This window comes from Gymnoscopelus braueri (genome assembly GCF_963280865.1).
Source record: "Gymnoscopelus braueri genome assembly, chromosome: 19".
NCBI lineage: Eukaryota > Metazoa > Chordata > Actinopteri > Myctophiformes > Myctophidae > Gymnoscopelus > Gymnoscopelus braueri.
In genome coordinates, this window is record NC_137621.1 from 41191737 (window position 1) to 41207784 (window position 16048).

The 16048-nt window shown below is 44.1% G+C and overlaps 2 protein-coding genes across 4 annotated transcripts in view; one reads left to right on the plus strand and one right to left on the minus strand.

The window, feature by feature from the left end:
• wdr35 (WD repeat domain 35) overlaps positions 1 to 16048 on the plus strand; it is a 44116-nt gene that overhangs the window by 25720 nt on the left and 2348 nt on the right. For all 3 annotated transcript variants that reach the window (XM_080414913.1, XM_080414911.1, XM_080414912.1), the window contains 2 exons: positions 3534 to 3690; positions 15075 to 15318. In XM_080414913.1, the coding sequence (XP_080271039.1) occupies positions 3534 to 3690; positions 15075 to 15318 (401 nt within the window). The remainder of the gene's footprint in view (positions 1 to 3533; positions 3691 to 15074; positions 15319 to 16048) is intronic.
• Positions 7312 to 14265, minus strand: LOC308074118 (uncharacterized protein; the record flags this gene model as incomplete). The annotated part of the gene is made up of 5 exons (XM_080413450.1): positions 14238 to 14265; positions 13422 to 13627; positions 12566 to 12670; positions 8461 to 8646; positions 7312 to 7343 (listed from the first exon to the last, which is right to left on the minus strand). Exons 2-5 carry the CDS (start codon positions 13609 to 13611, stop codon positions 7312 to 7314), a joined length of 513 nt encoding a protein of 170 aa, XP_080269576.1. The 5' UTR covers positions 13612 to 13627; positions 14238 to 14265.

Genomic DNA, 16048 nt, shown 5'->3' on the forward strand with positions numbered 1-16048 from the left:
ATTGGTGCCCGTGGCCCGTTACGCAGCTGTTTGGTCGGTCGCCGGAGTACGCGACGCAAGCAGGGTTTGAGAAACGGAGTCTCCGGAGCGCGCCTTTGCGCCCCCGCGGCGTGCGGATCTCCTCGCCGAGCCCCGTGACGGGGCTCGAGGCGAGGCCGGCAGCGGGGGCCCTCAGGCGGTCCGTGGCAAGGCAACTAGGGCAGACGGTGCGTCTCGGTCTCGCTCGGCCGGGGTTCGGCCGCGGAGGAGTGCGGAGGACAGGCCACCGAGGCCTCTCCGCACGTGGTCCCTCCGCGCCTGGTCGGGCCCGCAGGCTGCAAGCAGCGTCCACCGAAGCACACGAGGTGACGGCGGGGCCCTTGCAAGAGGCGGGCTACGAGTGCCTATCGGTCAGGGAAAAGCAGCGGGTTCCACGGCCCTTGCGGGCGGCATGGTTCCCGTGAGTGGCCACCGTGGCCGACGGCGGGCCCTGCATTCGGGCAGGCCTGCCGTCAGCGTCCCCAGCGTCCGCACGCTGGTCCTTACATCCGGTCTGGGAAAAGTTGGCGAGACTCCCGGGAGAGAATTTCAAAGGAGGGGGCCAGGGCAGAGCCCAGATCCTCGTGGGCTCCACCAGGACCTCCAGGGCGACCGTCCGCCCGGCCGTGCCCGAGCGGAGGCCTCTCTCTTCCCATAAGCCCGCTGGCAAGAGGCCTCCGATTTCATGGTTCTCTCCCCCCTCGCGGGGAGGGGGGAGAGGGACCCACGGCCACCACCACCCGGGCGCCCCGCTCGGGCACCCGGGCCGCCCCGAGACGGAGCCTCGCCCCGGGCTTCGGGACGGCCGAGCTCCATAGGTACGTTCTGGAACAAGTCGGCGCCTCGCCAGGGAGACTTTTTCACAGGAGGGTGGCAGGGACGAGCCAGGCGCCTCCTGGGCCACTGGGAGGGGACAGGGAGGTACGACGCGGAGATCCAGGACAAGGGACCCCTCGCGGCCCCGACACTGCCCCAAGACCATGCCCCGGTCCCGGGCATGGTCCCTACCTACGAGATGGTACAAGTGGCCACTCTCCACCCATTCGAAATTTCCAGCAGGGGACAGGCCTGCAGCCCAGAGCTTGCTGGGAGCTCTGGACTCTGAAAAAAAACATGGCTTTTTTCCGAAACCTCCAGGATTTGGGGGTTTTTCGGCCGCAGTTTCCCCGGGCGGCATCCATGGGACCCGGGGGGGGGCACCGACGCGTGCGCACCCCCGCCCCGGATCCAACGAGCCCTCCGCCGGCCCCGGGCGACCCAGGGACAGGGAGGTACCGGCCGTTTTGGCCCGAAAAGCCGAAAAAGAGCAGATCGACAAGCTCATAAAAAAGCCCGAAAAAAGTTGAGATTTTCGGCCGGGGGTCCTCCAGGGGGTCCCTGGGGACCTCTGGAGCCCATGCAGGCACTTAGAAACATTTTCGATTTTTTTTTTTGGGAGAACCAGGATTTTGGGCGGTCCGTGTCGCCGTCTCGGCCCCAGGCAGGTGCCTCCGTGCTGGGCATAACTACCCGATGGCACGAGTCGGCCTTTCAGGCACCTCCAGGAAAATTCCTTGAGGCAGGAAGGCAGGGGCCCACCTCCTCCAGGGGATCCTGGACTTAGAAACATTTTCGAAATTTTTTTGAGAACCAGGATTTTGGGCGCTCCGTGGCCCATCGCTGCCCCAGGACGAGGCCTCTTCCTGGGCATGGTCCCTACCTACGAGATGGCACCAGTCGGCCCTTCTCCCTGGCTCTCCCTTCCACACAGGCCAGGGGCCAGGGAGCCCAGTCCCTCACAACACAGTGCCGGGTGCACACTCGCCCGCTCTACCCGCCCCGGGAGCCACCGTCCCTGGGTAGGAGGTGGTCCATGGACCCCCGATGGGGACCAGGGACCGGGGACGGCGCCGCCTTGTGGACGCCGGCGGTATTGCGCCCCAAGACAACAGCCTTTTACAGGCTTGTGGATCTGCTCTTTTTTCAGCCGTTTTGAGCCCAGATTCCGGCTGTCGGACCCGCGGGGCGTCGGAACAGCGCCACGCAACCGGTTAATGGTACCCACTGCTCCCAGAGCCTTATATTAGAGAGTTCCGCCACTAAGGAGGCAGAAACCGTGTCGCTCACGTGGTTCATGTACACTGGAAATAAATAGTTACAAAGGCCCATAGACTCCAATGCATTCCGTAAACTTCCGGTTTAGGGCTTTGTCACTCTGTTCGCCAATAGAAGCCTATGTAGAACAGTGTATATCAACCCTGGCAAACGTCCCAATTTTGGGCCGGGGCTACTGCTGAGGTGTGCTGCGCCGTTTGAAGAAGGTTTGAAAAAATATCATTTTTTTTTTTTTTACAATAATAATAATCAGGCGTGCAAACAGCCCCGAGGTGAAAAGGGTGACAACATGCTGTTTTTTTTCGGGTCAGGTGTCACACTATTGCCCTATTTGGATTCAAAACGGCTAGTGGAAGCTGAAAAGCTACAAGTTTGCATGTCTGAATAATGCAAAAACAGAAATATTTGTTTGCATTTGCTTTTTTTCTCCCCCATATGATTTCATAATAAAAAAGTGCGTATCGTATCGAAGTTGTGTGCCCAATATTGTATCGTATTGTTTCATGAAATTAGTGTATCGGCACACCCCTAGTGTGTGTGTGTATATATATATATATATACATATAATTATATATATATATATATACACCGTATATCTAGGTGTGCCCTGGGATCTTTTGGCTATGCCAGGTGTGCCTTGGCACAAAAAAGGTTGATATACACTGATGTAGAAGACCTGGCCCGAAGAAGTGGACGGAGGTGACGTAACGCTCCTTGAATGGCTCTGGCTGCTCCTAATAGTTAGAATGGGTAAATGCAGTGGAAGATTTTCACGTACAGTATGTGAATAGAATAGGCTCTATGCACAGCAGTCATATTGGAAAGCCTCTTCCATACTTCCTGCACAGGTGTTACCAGTGATACTAATGAAGGATCTGTTCCATTCTGGTCAAACAGAGAAGGGGTGCTGATATTGTGCATGTTGGCTCACTGGAAACACTCTGCTACACCAGTGGGTCTCAAAGTGTGGTCCAGGGTCCCTCATGGTTCCTTGAGGGGGTTTCAAATGGCCCCTTACGGGTGTGTAACTCTGAGAGTGTACAAATGGAACCAAATGGACCCATAAGGGTCCATTTGGTTCCATTTGTACACTCTCAAGAGTTATGGGGGTCCACTGTGCTACTCTAAATGGAACAGAGCCTTAATTAGTATCATTGGTAAAAACCTGTGAAGGAAGTAAGAAAGAGGCCCAATATCTTCCAATATGGCTGCTGTGCATAGAGCCTATTCCCAAATGATTGGGGACCAAATGATTAATTATTATTATCCTCTGTGTAACATAATGTTGAGTAATGTCAAAATGAGTCCAAATTCATTGCGGTTCATATGTAGGCTGTATGCTCCGAAATACGGTCAGATATAGACTGAAAGCTCAAGATAAAGTGCAACACTACATAGATCTATGGGTGTATATTACTTAGGCAACATCTGCGCTAGCCGGGCTTCTGGAGGAGGACGCCTCCACGTCAGACGACCGCGTGGTGGACAACGCGTGGCGCGGGGCAGAGGCCTATCACTTCTTCCTGCTGGCCCAGAGACAGCTGTATGAAGGCTACATGGAGAACGCCATGCGCACAGGTACCCCACCACCAGTGGTGGAAAAAGTACTCAAATGTTTTACTTAAGGAAAAGTATCAATACTGCAATGTAGAAATACTCTGTTACAAGTAAAAGTCCAGAATTCAACATTAACTTGAGTAAAAGTACAAAAGTATTGGTATCAAAATGTACTTAAAGTACAAAAAGTAAAAGTACTAAAATGTTTGAAAATAGCAGATCTACAAGCTCACAATAGGTCGCATCGGGACACATTGTGAGCTTGTAGATCGGCTATTTTCAAATAGCCTATGTATAAAATAGGGATAAAGTGGTTAATGTATGTTTTATGATATAATAATTTATATCTGCAAAGTAACTAGTTACTAAAGTTTTCAAATACTTGTAGTGGAGTAAAAGTATAATATTTGCCTCTGAGATAGAGGAGTAGAATGATTGAAATTTTTATTAGGCAAAAGAATGTAAAACAACACAGTTATATTTATAATACTTTTGTCTAAAAGGTCCAAGGTTTTTGACCAAAAAAGTCCTTGCGGACTTGTTTCCGTTGGGGTCCTTGAATTAATTTCATAGACATATATAGTAGCAGCCAAACAGTTCAAATATCAACATAAAAATACAGAGAAAAAATACCACTATGTACAAAAAAAAAAAGCATGAAAAATAATATATATACAAAAAAAGGGGAGGGGGGTCGTCTGTCTACCGGGAAACTGGTAGTACCTCTTATGGCCTCCAGAAAGATTAGTTTTTAGGGCTGTTTTAAATGAGCCCAGCGAACTGCATTTATTGAGGGATGGGGTTAGACTATTCCATACCTTGGTAGCCGTGCTGTAGAAGGAGAATTTGCCCATGTTTGTTTTATGGGTGGGTGGTACCAGATTGTTGTTTACGCTCCCTCTAGTTTCGTGACTGTGGGTGTCACTAACTTTTTGGAGGTATTTATTTTAGACAGATATGCGGGTATAGGGGGCATTTCGGGCAAATCTGTATTTACAATTTTGAAGACCAGTCCCATTTTTAGTTGTTTAACCCTGTCTTCCACCCTGAGCCAGCCTAGGCTGGCAAAGTGAGTGGGAGAGAGGTGGGTCATGGGCCCCAGTCCAAGAAGTAGTCGAATCAGTTTGTTTTGGGAGGTTTGAAGCTTAGTCTTCAGTGTCACTGAGGTGTTGGAGTACCAAGAGGAGCAAGCATAGTCAAAAAGGGTCTGAATCAGGGCCCCAGAGAGGGTCCTGAGGGTTGACAAAAGAGGAAACTCTGCCCATACATCTGGTTCTCTGGTTTACTCTTTTGACCACCTTTGTTGCCATGCTTTCACCTGCTTTCACCTGCTTTCAGAAGTAAAAGTATTGGAAATTGTGAATACTGAGAAAAGTCAAACATATACCTCAAAATTGTACTTAAGTACAGTACTTTAGTACATGTACTTAGTTACTTTACACCACTGCCCACCACAAACTGGGCATCCGTAAAGGTCTATTCGAGAAGTCTGATTACACTTGTGAAGACATACACAATTTAGTGGTTTTCAAACCTTTTGTGCCCATGGCACACCAATGGGCAAGTTAAAATCTCAAGCAATTCATAGTGAAAATCGCAGATATTATATTTTTTTAGGGTATATATAATTTGCCTCTGTATTGTGAAATGAGTGCACAAATATTTGATATTGTAAATTAAATGATCATTCATACATGTTTTCTATTGTTGTATATGTACAGTATATTTCCATAGTAATGTTTGGTTGTCACAAAATCCCAAAGAAGTTAAGAACCACTATATGATTACATTCGATGTTCAGCTGAGCAACAGTGGTTCACTAACTAGACCCTCCAGAAAAATGTGATTATGCAATCGCATAATTTACAGCATAATCAGCAAAATGGTGCATAATTATGCGGGGTGATTTTTTTTTCAAAAAGGGCACATCGCATTGCATCGCATAATATGCACATCGCATCCCATAGCATCGCATAATATGCGAAATATGCGTCGCATATTTCGCATCTTTTCGCATATTTCGCAACTTTCCGCATATTTCGCAACTTCACGCAATTTCACAGCATAAAATCACATAAAAACCCTTATCGCAAAATCGAGGATTTTAGAACGCATTATCAAGGTTTTAGCCCGCATAATCAAGTATTTTTGCTCGCGTTTTTCTGGAGGGTCTAACTAACTGATGGCCCTTGAAACATACTGTAGTAAATGACCTTCAACTTAAAGAAAGTCTGAAACTATCCACCCAACAAGTACAGCTAAAGCTTTATCACTTTTCAACTGTTTTTGTGTGTTTTTTTCTCTTTTTTTTGTCATAATAGTCATTGTTTTCTAAACAAAACATTCTATTGGCAAGTAACGGTAAAATGGTTTCTTTATGTATAGCAGATCTACAAGCTCATTTGTGCCACGTTGTGAGCTTGTAGATCTGTTATTTTCAGTACTTCTTAATCGTTTTATTTTTTATGGGAATTATTAGATTTTGTTATTGTCTCCGCCAGGCCGAAAGGCATAGCGAGAGAGTATGTTTTGCACCCTGTCTGTCTGTCTGTCCGTCCGTCCGTGTGTGTGTCCGTGTGTCTGTCCATCTGTGAACAACTAATTTCCGGCACCATTGGCTTGATTCCAGCGAAATTGTGCACACACACTCCCTGAATACCAATTCAGAACCTCTGCCCCAAATTTTTCACATGGGCCTGTTATAGTGCCACCAGGAGGCCGCCTTTTGCTAAACATCTTTTTTACAGTACTCCTACAGATTTTGTCCAAACATCACGCAAATCGGTACACAGTATCTCTATAGTCATTTAACGAAACTGGTCTTTCAGATTTTTCATATTCCATCCTGATTGGCTAAGATTGCCTTAGTTAGCAGGAGTGCTCCGTTTTGAACAAAATGCCTCAAATCATGAACACAGCGGGCGATTTCCGTGAAATTTTGCACGCACATTCCCACTGAGGCCGAGGAAAATGTTCAAATCAGCCTCATGGTGGCACAATAACAGACAGATTCATATTTTTACCTATAACTGCACCGATCTGTGTAAAACTTTGTATGCGCACTCCCTAGAGACCAAAGAAAAACGTTTGCCCTGCATTTATCTAATCTGCCTTTTATAGTGCCACCAGGAGGCCGACTTATGTAAAATAAGTTTTTTAATATTACTCCTTCATATTTTATCCAAGTTTCACGCAAACGGGTACACATAATCTCTATAGTCATGTGATCAGGACGGATCTGTTAGATGTTTCATATTCCATCCTGATTAGCTAAGATTCACATCTAAAGTTTGCAGGAGTGGTCCGTTTTGAATAAAATGCGGCAAATCATGAACGTAGCGTCCGATTGTGGTGAAACTTTGCACACACATTCGCACTATGTTGAGGTATAAATGCCATCCTTTTAACATTGCCCCTTTATAGCGCCACCAGGAGGCCGATTTTTGCTAGACATTTTTTTATATGTCTAGCAAATTGTTCATCCATTGCACAATACTGGAAGGGCAGTTTACTTTAACAGATTATGGGTAACAGTTTGTATTTAAAATGTTTCTCTCAGTTTCATGAAGCACTAAGCTGCACTTTCATCAATGAAGTTAGATCCAGGTTCTTGGAACTGAACATCCCCCGTTATACCATGTGTCATCCCCGTAGGACGTAGCGTATGCAGGTACCTGCACAGAGTAAACATCATAATGTATGTTAACCACATCCACTCAGTCACTCACATTCAGTGACTTTGATTGAATTATAATATAAAAACTAATAAAATGTCTCACTGTGTTGTCAGTGGAGTTCCATCCACCCACGTCCATTTGTCACCAGTCCTGTTCAGACCGATCCATATCTGACCACCCTGCTTCAATCCTTTGATGAATTCCTGTTAATTTATTCATGATTGAACCAGAATTAATTTCTGAATACATTCAGGTTTTCACTAGTATAATCGCATATAATCATCAGGTATCTACAGTATGCGGATGCTGCACGCACGCACGCACGCACGCATGCACGCACGCACGCACGCACACTAACCTGTTCTTCTCTACTGTTAATGATCACCAGATCAGCTCCTGGACCACATTCTGCTCTGCTTTCATTCCAGGTTTTCTTTTTATCAGATGTGTAATAACAGCTGCATCCAAATGGTTTCCCTCCACTGGGACACTCTAAACATCAAACAACAGTTTTATTGATAGATTTCCAATGCACTGATCATCAATTCTAATAGTATTCAAATATAAACCCTCAGTATTTTTATTTTACTAAGGTCTCAGAGAAGTTTGTATTAGTAGTCAGTGAGTGAAGTACTGTATGTACATAATAAAGTACATGCAATATATTTCCTGTATGTTTACATTTTAATTTAAGAAAACAGCAATTTTCAAACAACAACAGCACTTTTCAAATACGAAAAAAAAAAAAGTCTTTACATTTTTTACACACCACCATTTTGTGATGCACCAGCAATGATTCACAGTTTGTACATCTTACAATAAATGCACACAATCTCTGTGCGTCTGTTGTTCCCATATCTCGAGAACAGTTCGACTGACTGACTTCAAATTTGGCACAGACAACCCGAGGGACAAAAGGCTCTGACCGTGGCCCAAATGAGCAAATTGGTTGCCCAGCCTAAGATTGATTTGACAAATTCCCCACCCCTGCCATTTGATTGCTTAGTCAGTCGGTTACCCAACGGGCACCAGTTTAGTGCTTTATTATAATTAGAATATTGATTATAATACACTAATTAATATTCCTTTAAAAAACTATTCTAACGTCTCTCACCTGTTCCGCTAAGCTGGTTTACTTTACATTGCAACAGGTTTATCTTCAGTGTCAGGTTGGTCTCTAGCTGCTCTTTCTCCTGGGTCAGGTGGTTGTATTTGGTGCTCAGGTTGTTGTATTCAGTGGTCAGGTTGTTGTATTCGGTGCTCAGGTTGTCACAGTTGGTCTTGTTATTGTCTGAATGATCTGTAAAGGACCAACAGGTGATGATAAACACAGTTGTTGATACTGGTCATGAGAAGGTGAAGTATCTGTGTGAAAAGGAGCTTTGAGAAGAAGAAAACACTAACAGTGTTATTATTTTTACATGCATGTTGTTAACTCTACCATATACTGAGATATAAGCTACTTTGGCTCCTTAGTTGGAGTTCAACTGGAAAATGTGTTGATTATAGTTGTACATGATACGTAGGTCTATATATTAGTTCATATATTATGCTAACCTGGTCTATGTCCACATGACCAGGCCAGATTCTAAAGGGGCATGAAAGGGTGTGTAGTTTCACTACACAATTATTGGCCAAAACGTAAAGTGAGCTGTTATAGTGCCACCATGAGGCCGACTGGTGTAACCAGTCGGCCTCATGGTGGCGCTAACCTCTCCTCTTGTAACTACCTCTAACCTCTCTCTTGTAACTGTAGCCCTTACGGTTTCCGAGAGAAAAATACTTGAATGGGAGAGTGTGCCGCAAAAACTGTGGGAGGAGTAGCGGGACAAAAAAAAAGTTTATCTTGGAAGAATAAATAAAGTCGGACAAGTACTATACTCTGGTTGCCCTGTTAGGGGCCCTGTTAGGGCAACCCCACTAATTAGTGTGTGTTAGATGTATGTGTGCCCAGAGCCATGTGCAAGCATAGACTCAACAGTATGAATACAAGAACGCTCACCCCAAAATACGCTCGTCCCGGGTCAAATCTGGCGACCTCAGTTGCCACCAGGTATTCCTAAACGTAACCTCAGTGAAACGATGCCTAAACCTAACCTTATTAAAAAATGTAAATTAAAAAGTCAACCAAAGAACAAGATTTTTGCACAGGATCTCCTCTCTGGTCAGTAGGAACACACTGAGGACTCTAACAGGAGCACTCATCCAATGTCACTTCGACTATGCATGCACCTCATGGTACAGAGGACAGAGTACAGCAACTTGCAATGGGCCTGGTCTACGAGATGCACTACACCACAAAGACACCCATGTACCTGTCAAACTACTTCAATAACGTTAAAGACACTCACAATCACAACACCAGAGGGAGCTCCACAAATCAAGTTCAACCCAGATTCGGGTTAAATTCGATGTACTGCTATGCCACCAGAATGTGGAATGCTCTACCAACAGTCATAAAAAGTGTGAATCCTTACTCTCCTTCAAAACAGCTCTAAAAGAGCACTTACAGATGGCTGCAATTTGTAACTGGCCCCTGTAAAAAGTCTAAGCTTATCACCGGAAATTACCTCCTCCCCCCAACTGTTTACAGTACATATATTTGTATACTCGTATATATGATGTTTTTGCATATTATTGTATATTATTGTTTGTCTTTAAATGTCTCGATGAATTGAATACACAGGACCTCAATGGAAACAAGCCCTGGACTTTCTTGGGTTATCCTTTTAGCATCCTTTTGTATAAATCTGTACCACTGTACCTTTTTTTGCATACTGTTAATAAAGTATTAAATCAATCAATTAAATTCCTATACGTAACCTCAGTAAAACTATGGCTAAACCTAACCTTATTCCTAACCTTAACCTCAGTAAAACAAATACAAGAACCGCTGGGGAAGAGCGGTCTGCGCAAAAAATGGCGGCGAGTGTGTTTTGCGGCGAGTCTTCCAATTACCAACAGTATTGTCTATGTGCTTGGACACACTTAAATGTGTAATTTGAATAGCTATAAGTGTGTTGCTTACATCACTGTGTATTAAGGTCAGCCTTATGCAGCCTGCCATGTTTTACCCTGCTGTAGTTTTTAACGTGAACTGGAAAACAAAATACCTAATCAGGCTACGGTTTCATTCCCCTGTAGGTCTTGTCTTTTTTATCTACTACTTTTATACTCTTCCATATTGACTGTAATCTTTCTTCTCTTACCTGGACCTGGCCTGTGTTTCATGTCTACTGTGAGTTGCTATGATAATTACATTTCCCCACCAGATCAATAAGGTTGATCTGGTGGCCTAAATTTCAATTTAGGCCTTTATCAGACGCTCTTAATCCAGAGTGATTTACAGTAAGCAAGGATAGCACAAGATAATGCATCAAATGCATAGAAATAGTAATCTAATAATAAAGTAATACATAAGTAAACCAATAATCGAATAATAACTAATACATACGTAAACCAAGAACCTATCATCAGCCTGTACATTGAATCTATACCTGTCTACATAACATGCTATCTAAGTTTTAGCATTTTAGCCTTTGCGTAAGCCTCGTTGCGTAAGCCTCGTCAAGGCTACGGCAAGTGCTACGGGCTGAGGTGGAGTCTGAAGAGGTGAGTCTTCAGAAGACGCAGAAGATTGGGATTGAGTCTGCAGTTCTAATTGCGACGGGGAGTTAGGGAGCCAGAAGGGAGAAGAGTTTGGGACATGTGGAGCCTTGTCCCGGGTGTTTTAGGGAAGGTTCTGACAGCTTCTCTGTGTTAGCTGATCTTAGTGAGTGGGAGGGGTGTAGGGTTGGATCAGGCTTTGAAGATATGGGGGTCACACGGTCCTCTGTGTCCCCCCACTTTTCAGCTATCGACTTCTTTTTTTATATATATATATTTAAAAAAATATATATATTTTTTTTAAATCGTCTTTTTTTTTGCAGTAGTTCCGCAGCCTCCGCCCACCCCACCGTTCCCATTGTCAAGCGGCCCCAGCCAGACATGCTAATTGCCTCTAATAAACAAGTCGTGATCTCTGTGGCTGTGCTAAACATGTTCTGCAGGTTTTGGCCTTTTTTTTACTTGAGTGAAAGTAGAAAAGTATTGGTATCAAAATGTATTTAAAGTACCAAAAGTAAAACTACTCATTATGCAGAAGGTCCCATTTCACAAGTTTTCAAACGTGTAAAATGTATACAAATTCTTTGAAAATAGCAGATCTACAAGCTCACAACGCGTCGCAAATCTGCTATTTTCAAATAGCCAAAGTATATATACTGTATAAGTGGTTTTGTAATAATAATCAATTTATTGAAATGCAATGTTTCATGGAGTTCTTCTAACTTTAACTATAGAGTAAAGCTTGAATTTTATATTATTCAAGTCAGAGAATTACTTTATTCATTCAAACTTTTAGATTTATTTTCTCAGAAATACATTGCGGGCAGAGCCCTCATTTTCAATGATGCCGAGATTACAGAAGAAGATTTGTATACATTGAAAACATTGAAATGGGACATTTTGTATAATGAGTCTAATGACTCTACATTTTTTAATTCTACATTGCATTGATACTTTTACTTAAGTAAAACATTTGAGGATGGGACACACTGAAGGATGGGTAGAGTGTTGTTAATGTTGTTTTATGGTCATTTAATGAATTAATTAAATGCGCGCTTCGCGCGCGTACATGCCCGCGACGCAGTGGGTGGGGGGGAAGGGGGGGGCCGAGTGGTGGTCAAGTTCAGCCCCCATGACCACGCACAAAGCCGGCGTCCCTGGTCCATTTGGTTACATGTGTGCGCTATTTGGAGCGACACCAAAACGGAATGTGAGAGTCATGACGTCACCACTTGGCCACGCCCACTATGACGTCATCACTGTCCCCCCACTATTTAACCCCTTCCGGCGTGCCTGATGGGGGTGTCATACCTTTGGTTGCTTTGTAGGTCAACGTCAGTGTTTTGTACTCTGTGGGGGCAGTAACTAGTCTGGGAGCCAATGGAGGGAGCGGAGGAGGGGGGAGACATGTAAATGTTTTGGCTTAAGTGCACATGCCGGAAGACCAGTAAGGAGAGAGTTACAATAGTCAAGTTTTTATATGACTGATGTCTGGATAAGGAGCTGGGCTGACTCCGGTGAGGAAGGGTCTGATCCTTCGAATGTTATAGAGTGTAAACCTAAACAAAGTTTGTAGGTTTACAGATCGAGAAAGAAAATCTCCCAATACTCACGTTTCACAGTCTGGCCTACGATCACACCCAGCAGTATGAGACACAACATCCCCAGACACACTGCTACCACTATGAAAGGATCTATGACTGTTTTAGAACGCCGTCCTGAAACACAAAAATACAGCTATTAGTTCGCAGACACTGACAGACAAAAACTAAACTAAGAGTCTAAAATTCTTGATAGTTACACCCAACTGTGTTTTCAACTGACAAATGTTATCTCTAAAATTACTTTTAAACATCAAAAGAACGAATGATACTGATGGATACACTTAAGGTTTGCGCCGCAACAGAATCTGAATGAAATCTGAATCATATTTTCATGAATGAAAGACAATTGTCTTGCTTTTATACTTTTTCCACTTTGAAACAGTGGATTGAAGGAATGACCAATTCCTTAAGACATTGGATGAATTCTGTTCAGTGTCTGTGATAATTGTCAGTCGCCACATTATGTCTGTCTGTCTGTCTGTCTGTCTGTCTGTCTGTCTGTCTGTCTGTCTGTCTGTCTGTCTGTCAGGCTGATTCTCCTCTGGTCAGCATCTGGGTTAGAGCCTAGGGTGGTGGCTCTGTTGCGCTCTCTTTCTCTTTCTCTTTCTCTTCTCTCTCTCTCCTCTACTTTTATCTACATCTCTCTCTCCTCTACTTTTCTCTCTCTCTCTCTCTCTCTCTCTCTCTCTCTCTCTCTCTCTCTCTCTCTCTCTCTCTCTCCCCCCCTCCATTTCTATCCCAGCATTGCTCCCTCATCCAACTCACTCACACTCAGTGTGACACGCAGCAAAGGTCATTGGTCACTTTGTCCACTTTGAAACAGAGTAATCACCTCTACAATGCTTCACATGGTTGTCCAACTCACCCTGAGTGTCCCTCATGTCCTCCTGTGGTCCAGAGATGATGATGTCGTCCACACTCTCATAGATGATGTTGTCCACCTCTCTGTCCTCCCTCTCTCCTCTCTCCTCCACCTGTCCACTGTCCTCTGTCTCCTCATCTCTCTGTCCTCTGTCTCCATCTCTCTGTCTCGCCATCATTGCCAACTCTGACATGGCTTATATTAGGTATCTAAATGATATACAAGAACGAGAGGCTTGACTAGTAGCTAACTACTGACTACATATAGTAAATATGTTGTCTATTCCTCTCCTGTATTGATTATCTATATCAAGACTTTACATGATTACTAGGTAACTATGAATATACTTGAGTTAAATGTGATCGTGTCTCTGTGTGGCTGGTTGGTACATTAGAGCACCAATGAGGAAGTAATGTCCACCCCCACCCCACCCCACCACACACACACGCACGAGAAATGTGCAGCACAGCATCTTCAGACACTCCCCTTCAGAACGTCTTGTGTCATTATCACATAAACGTATCTACAGAAATACTACATTTTGTTTTCTTTTATAACAACAGATGAAAAGCAGTATTGATGTTTCATTGGCATAATGACTAAATTGGTAGAATAGGGGGTTAAAATAATTGACTACATTGCAAAATATGTGTGATATTTTCCTGAACCGATTATATGATAAAGGTCGCAATATTCAAAGATAATGTTTATTCATACTCTTGTCCACCCAGTTCAGATTGACTTCTACTTATTACCGTATTATTGTTATTGCCATTGTTATTGTTGTTATTAGTGTTATTATTATAATTTTTATCTCACTGTGGCCATATTGCATCTTCCTTGTTCAGCATAGTGATGAAAAAGGAGCAAAGTGGAAGCAGTTTACTGTGAAGTGATGTTGTCAGTACATTATGACCATATAAGGTCATATATCATGTTGTAGAATGCTTCAACATCCACAGATCACATGATCACTGATTACCTCAATGGTGTGTTTTAAACATAGAGGAAGGGAGGCTTCTACAGAGTTCACACATAGAGACCACAAACCACACTGTGTGAAGAGAAATAACGAAAAGAAAAGAGGTAGTCTCTGTCTCTCTCTCTGTCTCTCTCTCTCTCGCTCTCGCTCTCCCTCTCTCTCTTTGTCTCTCTCTCTCTCCTCTGGGTTTTGTTGTTGTCTCCGCCTTCTGTGCGTGTGCGTCCGTCCGTCCGTCTGTCCGTCCGTCTGTGAACAGCTAATCTCCAGCACGGTTGGATTGCCTTGATCGCACCGAAACTGTGCACACACACTCCCTGGATGCCAGAGCAGATTTTTTGCATGGGCCTGTTAGAGCGCCACCAGGTGGCCGATTTTTGCAAAAAACATGTTTTGACAGTACTCCTACAGATTTTGTCCAAACATGTAAATCGGTACACAGTATCTCTATAGTCATTAAACCAAACAGGTCTTTCAGATTTTTCATATCCCATCCTGATTGGCTAAGATTGGCTTCCAAAGTTTGCAGGATTGGTCCGTTTTGAACAAAATGCCTCAAATCATGAACACAGGGTGCGATTTCCGTGAAATTTTGCACGCACATTCCTTTTTTTTATTTACTCGCGCCCCATAAAAATCGGGTCGTCTGACCATCCATTCCGTTTTTGTTTCCGAAGCGCTACAGCTTCGCGACTACGAGGACATCATCCCAGCGGTAGAGATCTACTCCCTGCTGGCCATCTGCTCCTCGGCCAACCGGGCCTTCAGCACCTGCTCTCGGGCCTTCATCAAGCTGGAGTCCCTGGAGAGCCTGGAGCCCGAGCAGAGGCAGCCGTACGAGGACCTGGCCCTGGAGATCTTCACCAAGCACAGCCCCAAGGACAGCAACCGCACGGTGGAGCTGGAAAGCACACCAGAGGGGTGAGCATGGAGCCTTTGTCTATTAAAAAATAGCAGATCTACAAGCTCGTAGCACGGCACTGAGTGCCACGCTAAGAGCTTGTAGATCTGCTATTTTTAAAAAATCATGATTTTCGTGATTTTTTAAAAATATATATTATTTTTAAAGGTAACATTCTGGAGGTCCCTGGAACAGCATATTTTGAGATGGGGGTCCGCGGCCGAATACATATAATTTTGGGGGTCCTTAACATGAAAACGTTTTGTTCTAGGGACCTCCAGAAGCGAAGATTTGAGTAAAAAATATAGTTACATTTATTTTATTTTTTTAATAGCCGAAGTATAAAATAATAGTTATAGGTTATAGCTAAAAATCTAAAATGACACAGATGCGTTCCCGGGTCTTTAAGGGGTTAAAAAAACACAGGAAAAATAACTGTGTTCCATTGGATCCTATGTAGTTATTATTTAGTCACATGTTACAAGTTAGTACTTGTAATTGGTTCAGTATTTAGAAAACCCACAGACATACTTAAAGGGATTGTAGGCGATTCTGAGATAAACAATGAAAAAAACTCCTGCAGTTCGTTTCCCCGACCACCAGGGGGTGTCGCAGGGAGGACTTCCATAGAGTTAAGGAGGCTTCTAAACGGGCCATGCCGAATATGGGTTGCTTTATACGGATACAATTCAAGGAACTGCCCACCCCTGCCGGTTCTCCGAATTTTTTTTTTAAATAGGCTCTTTCATG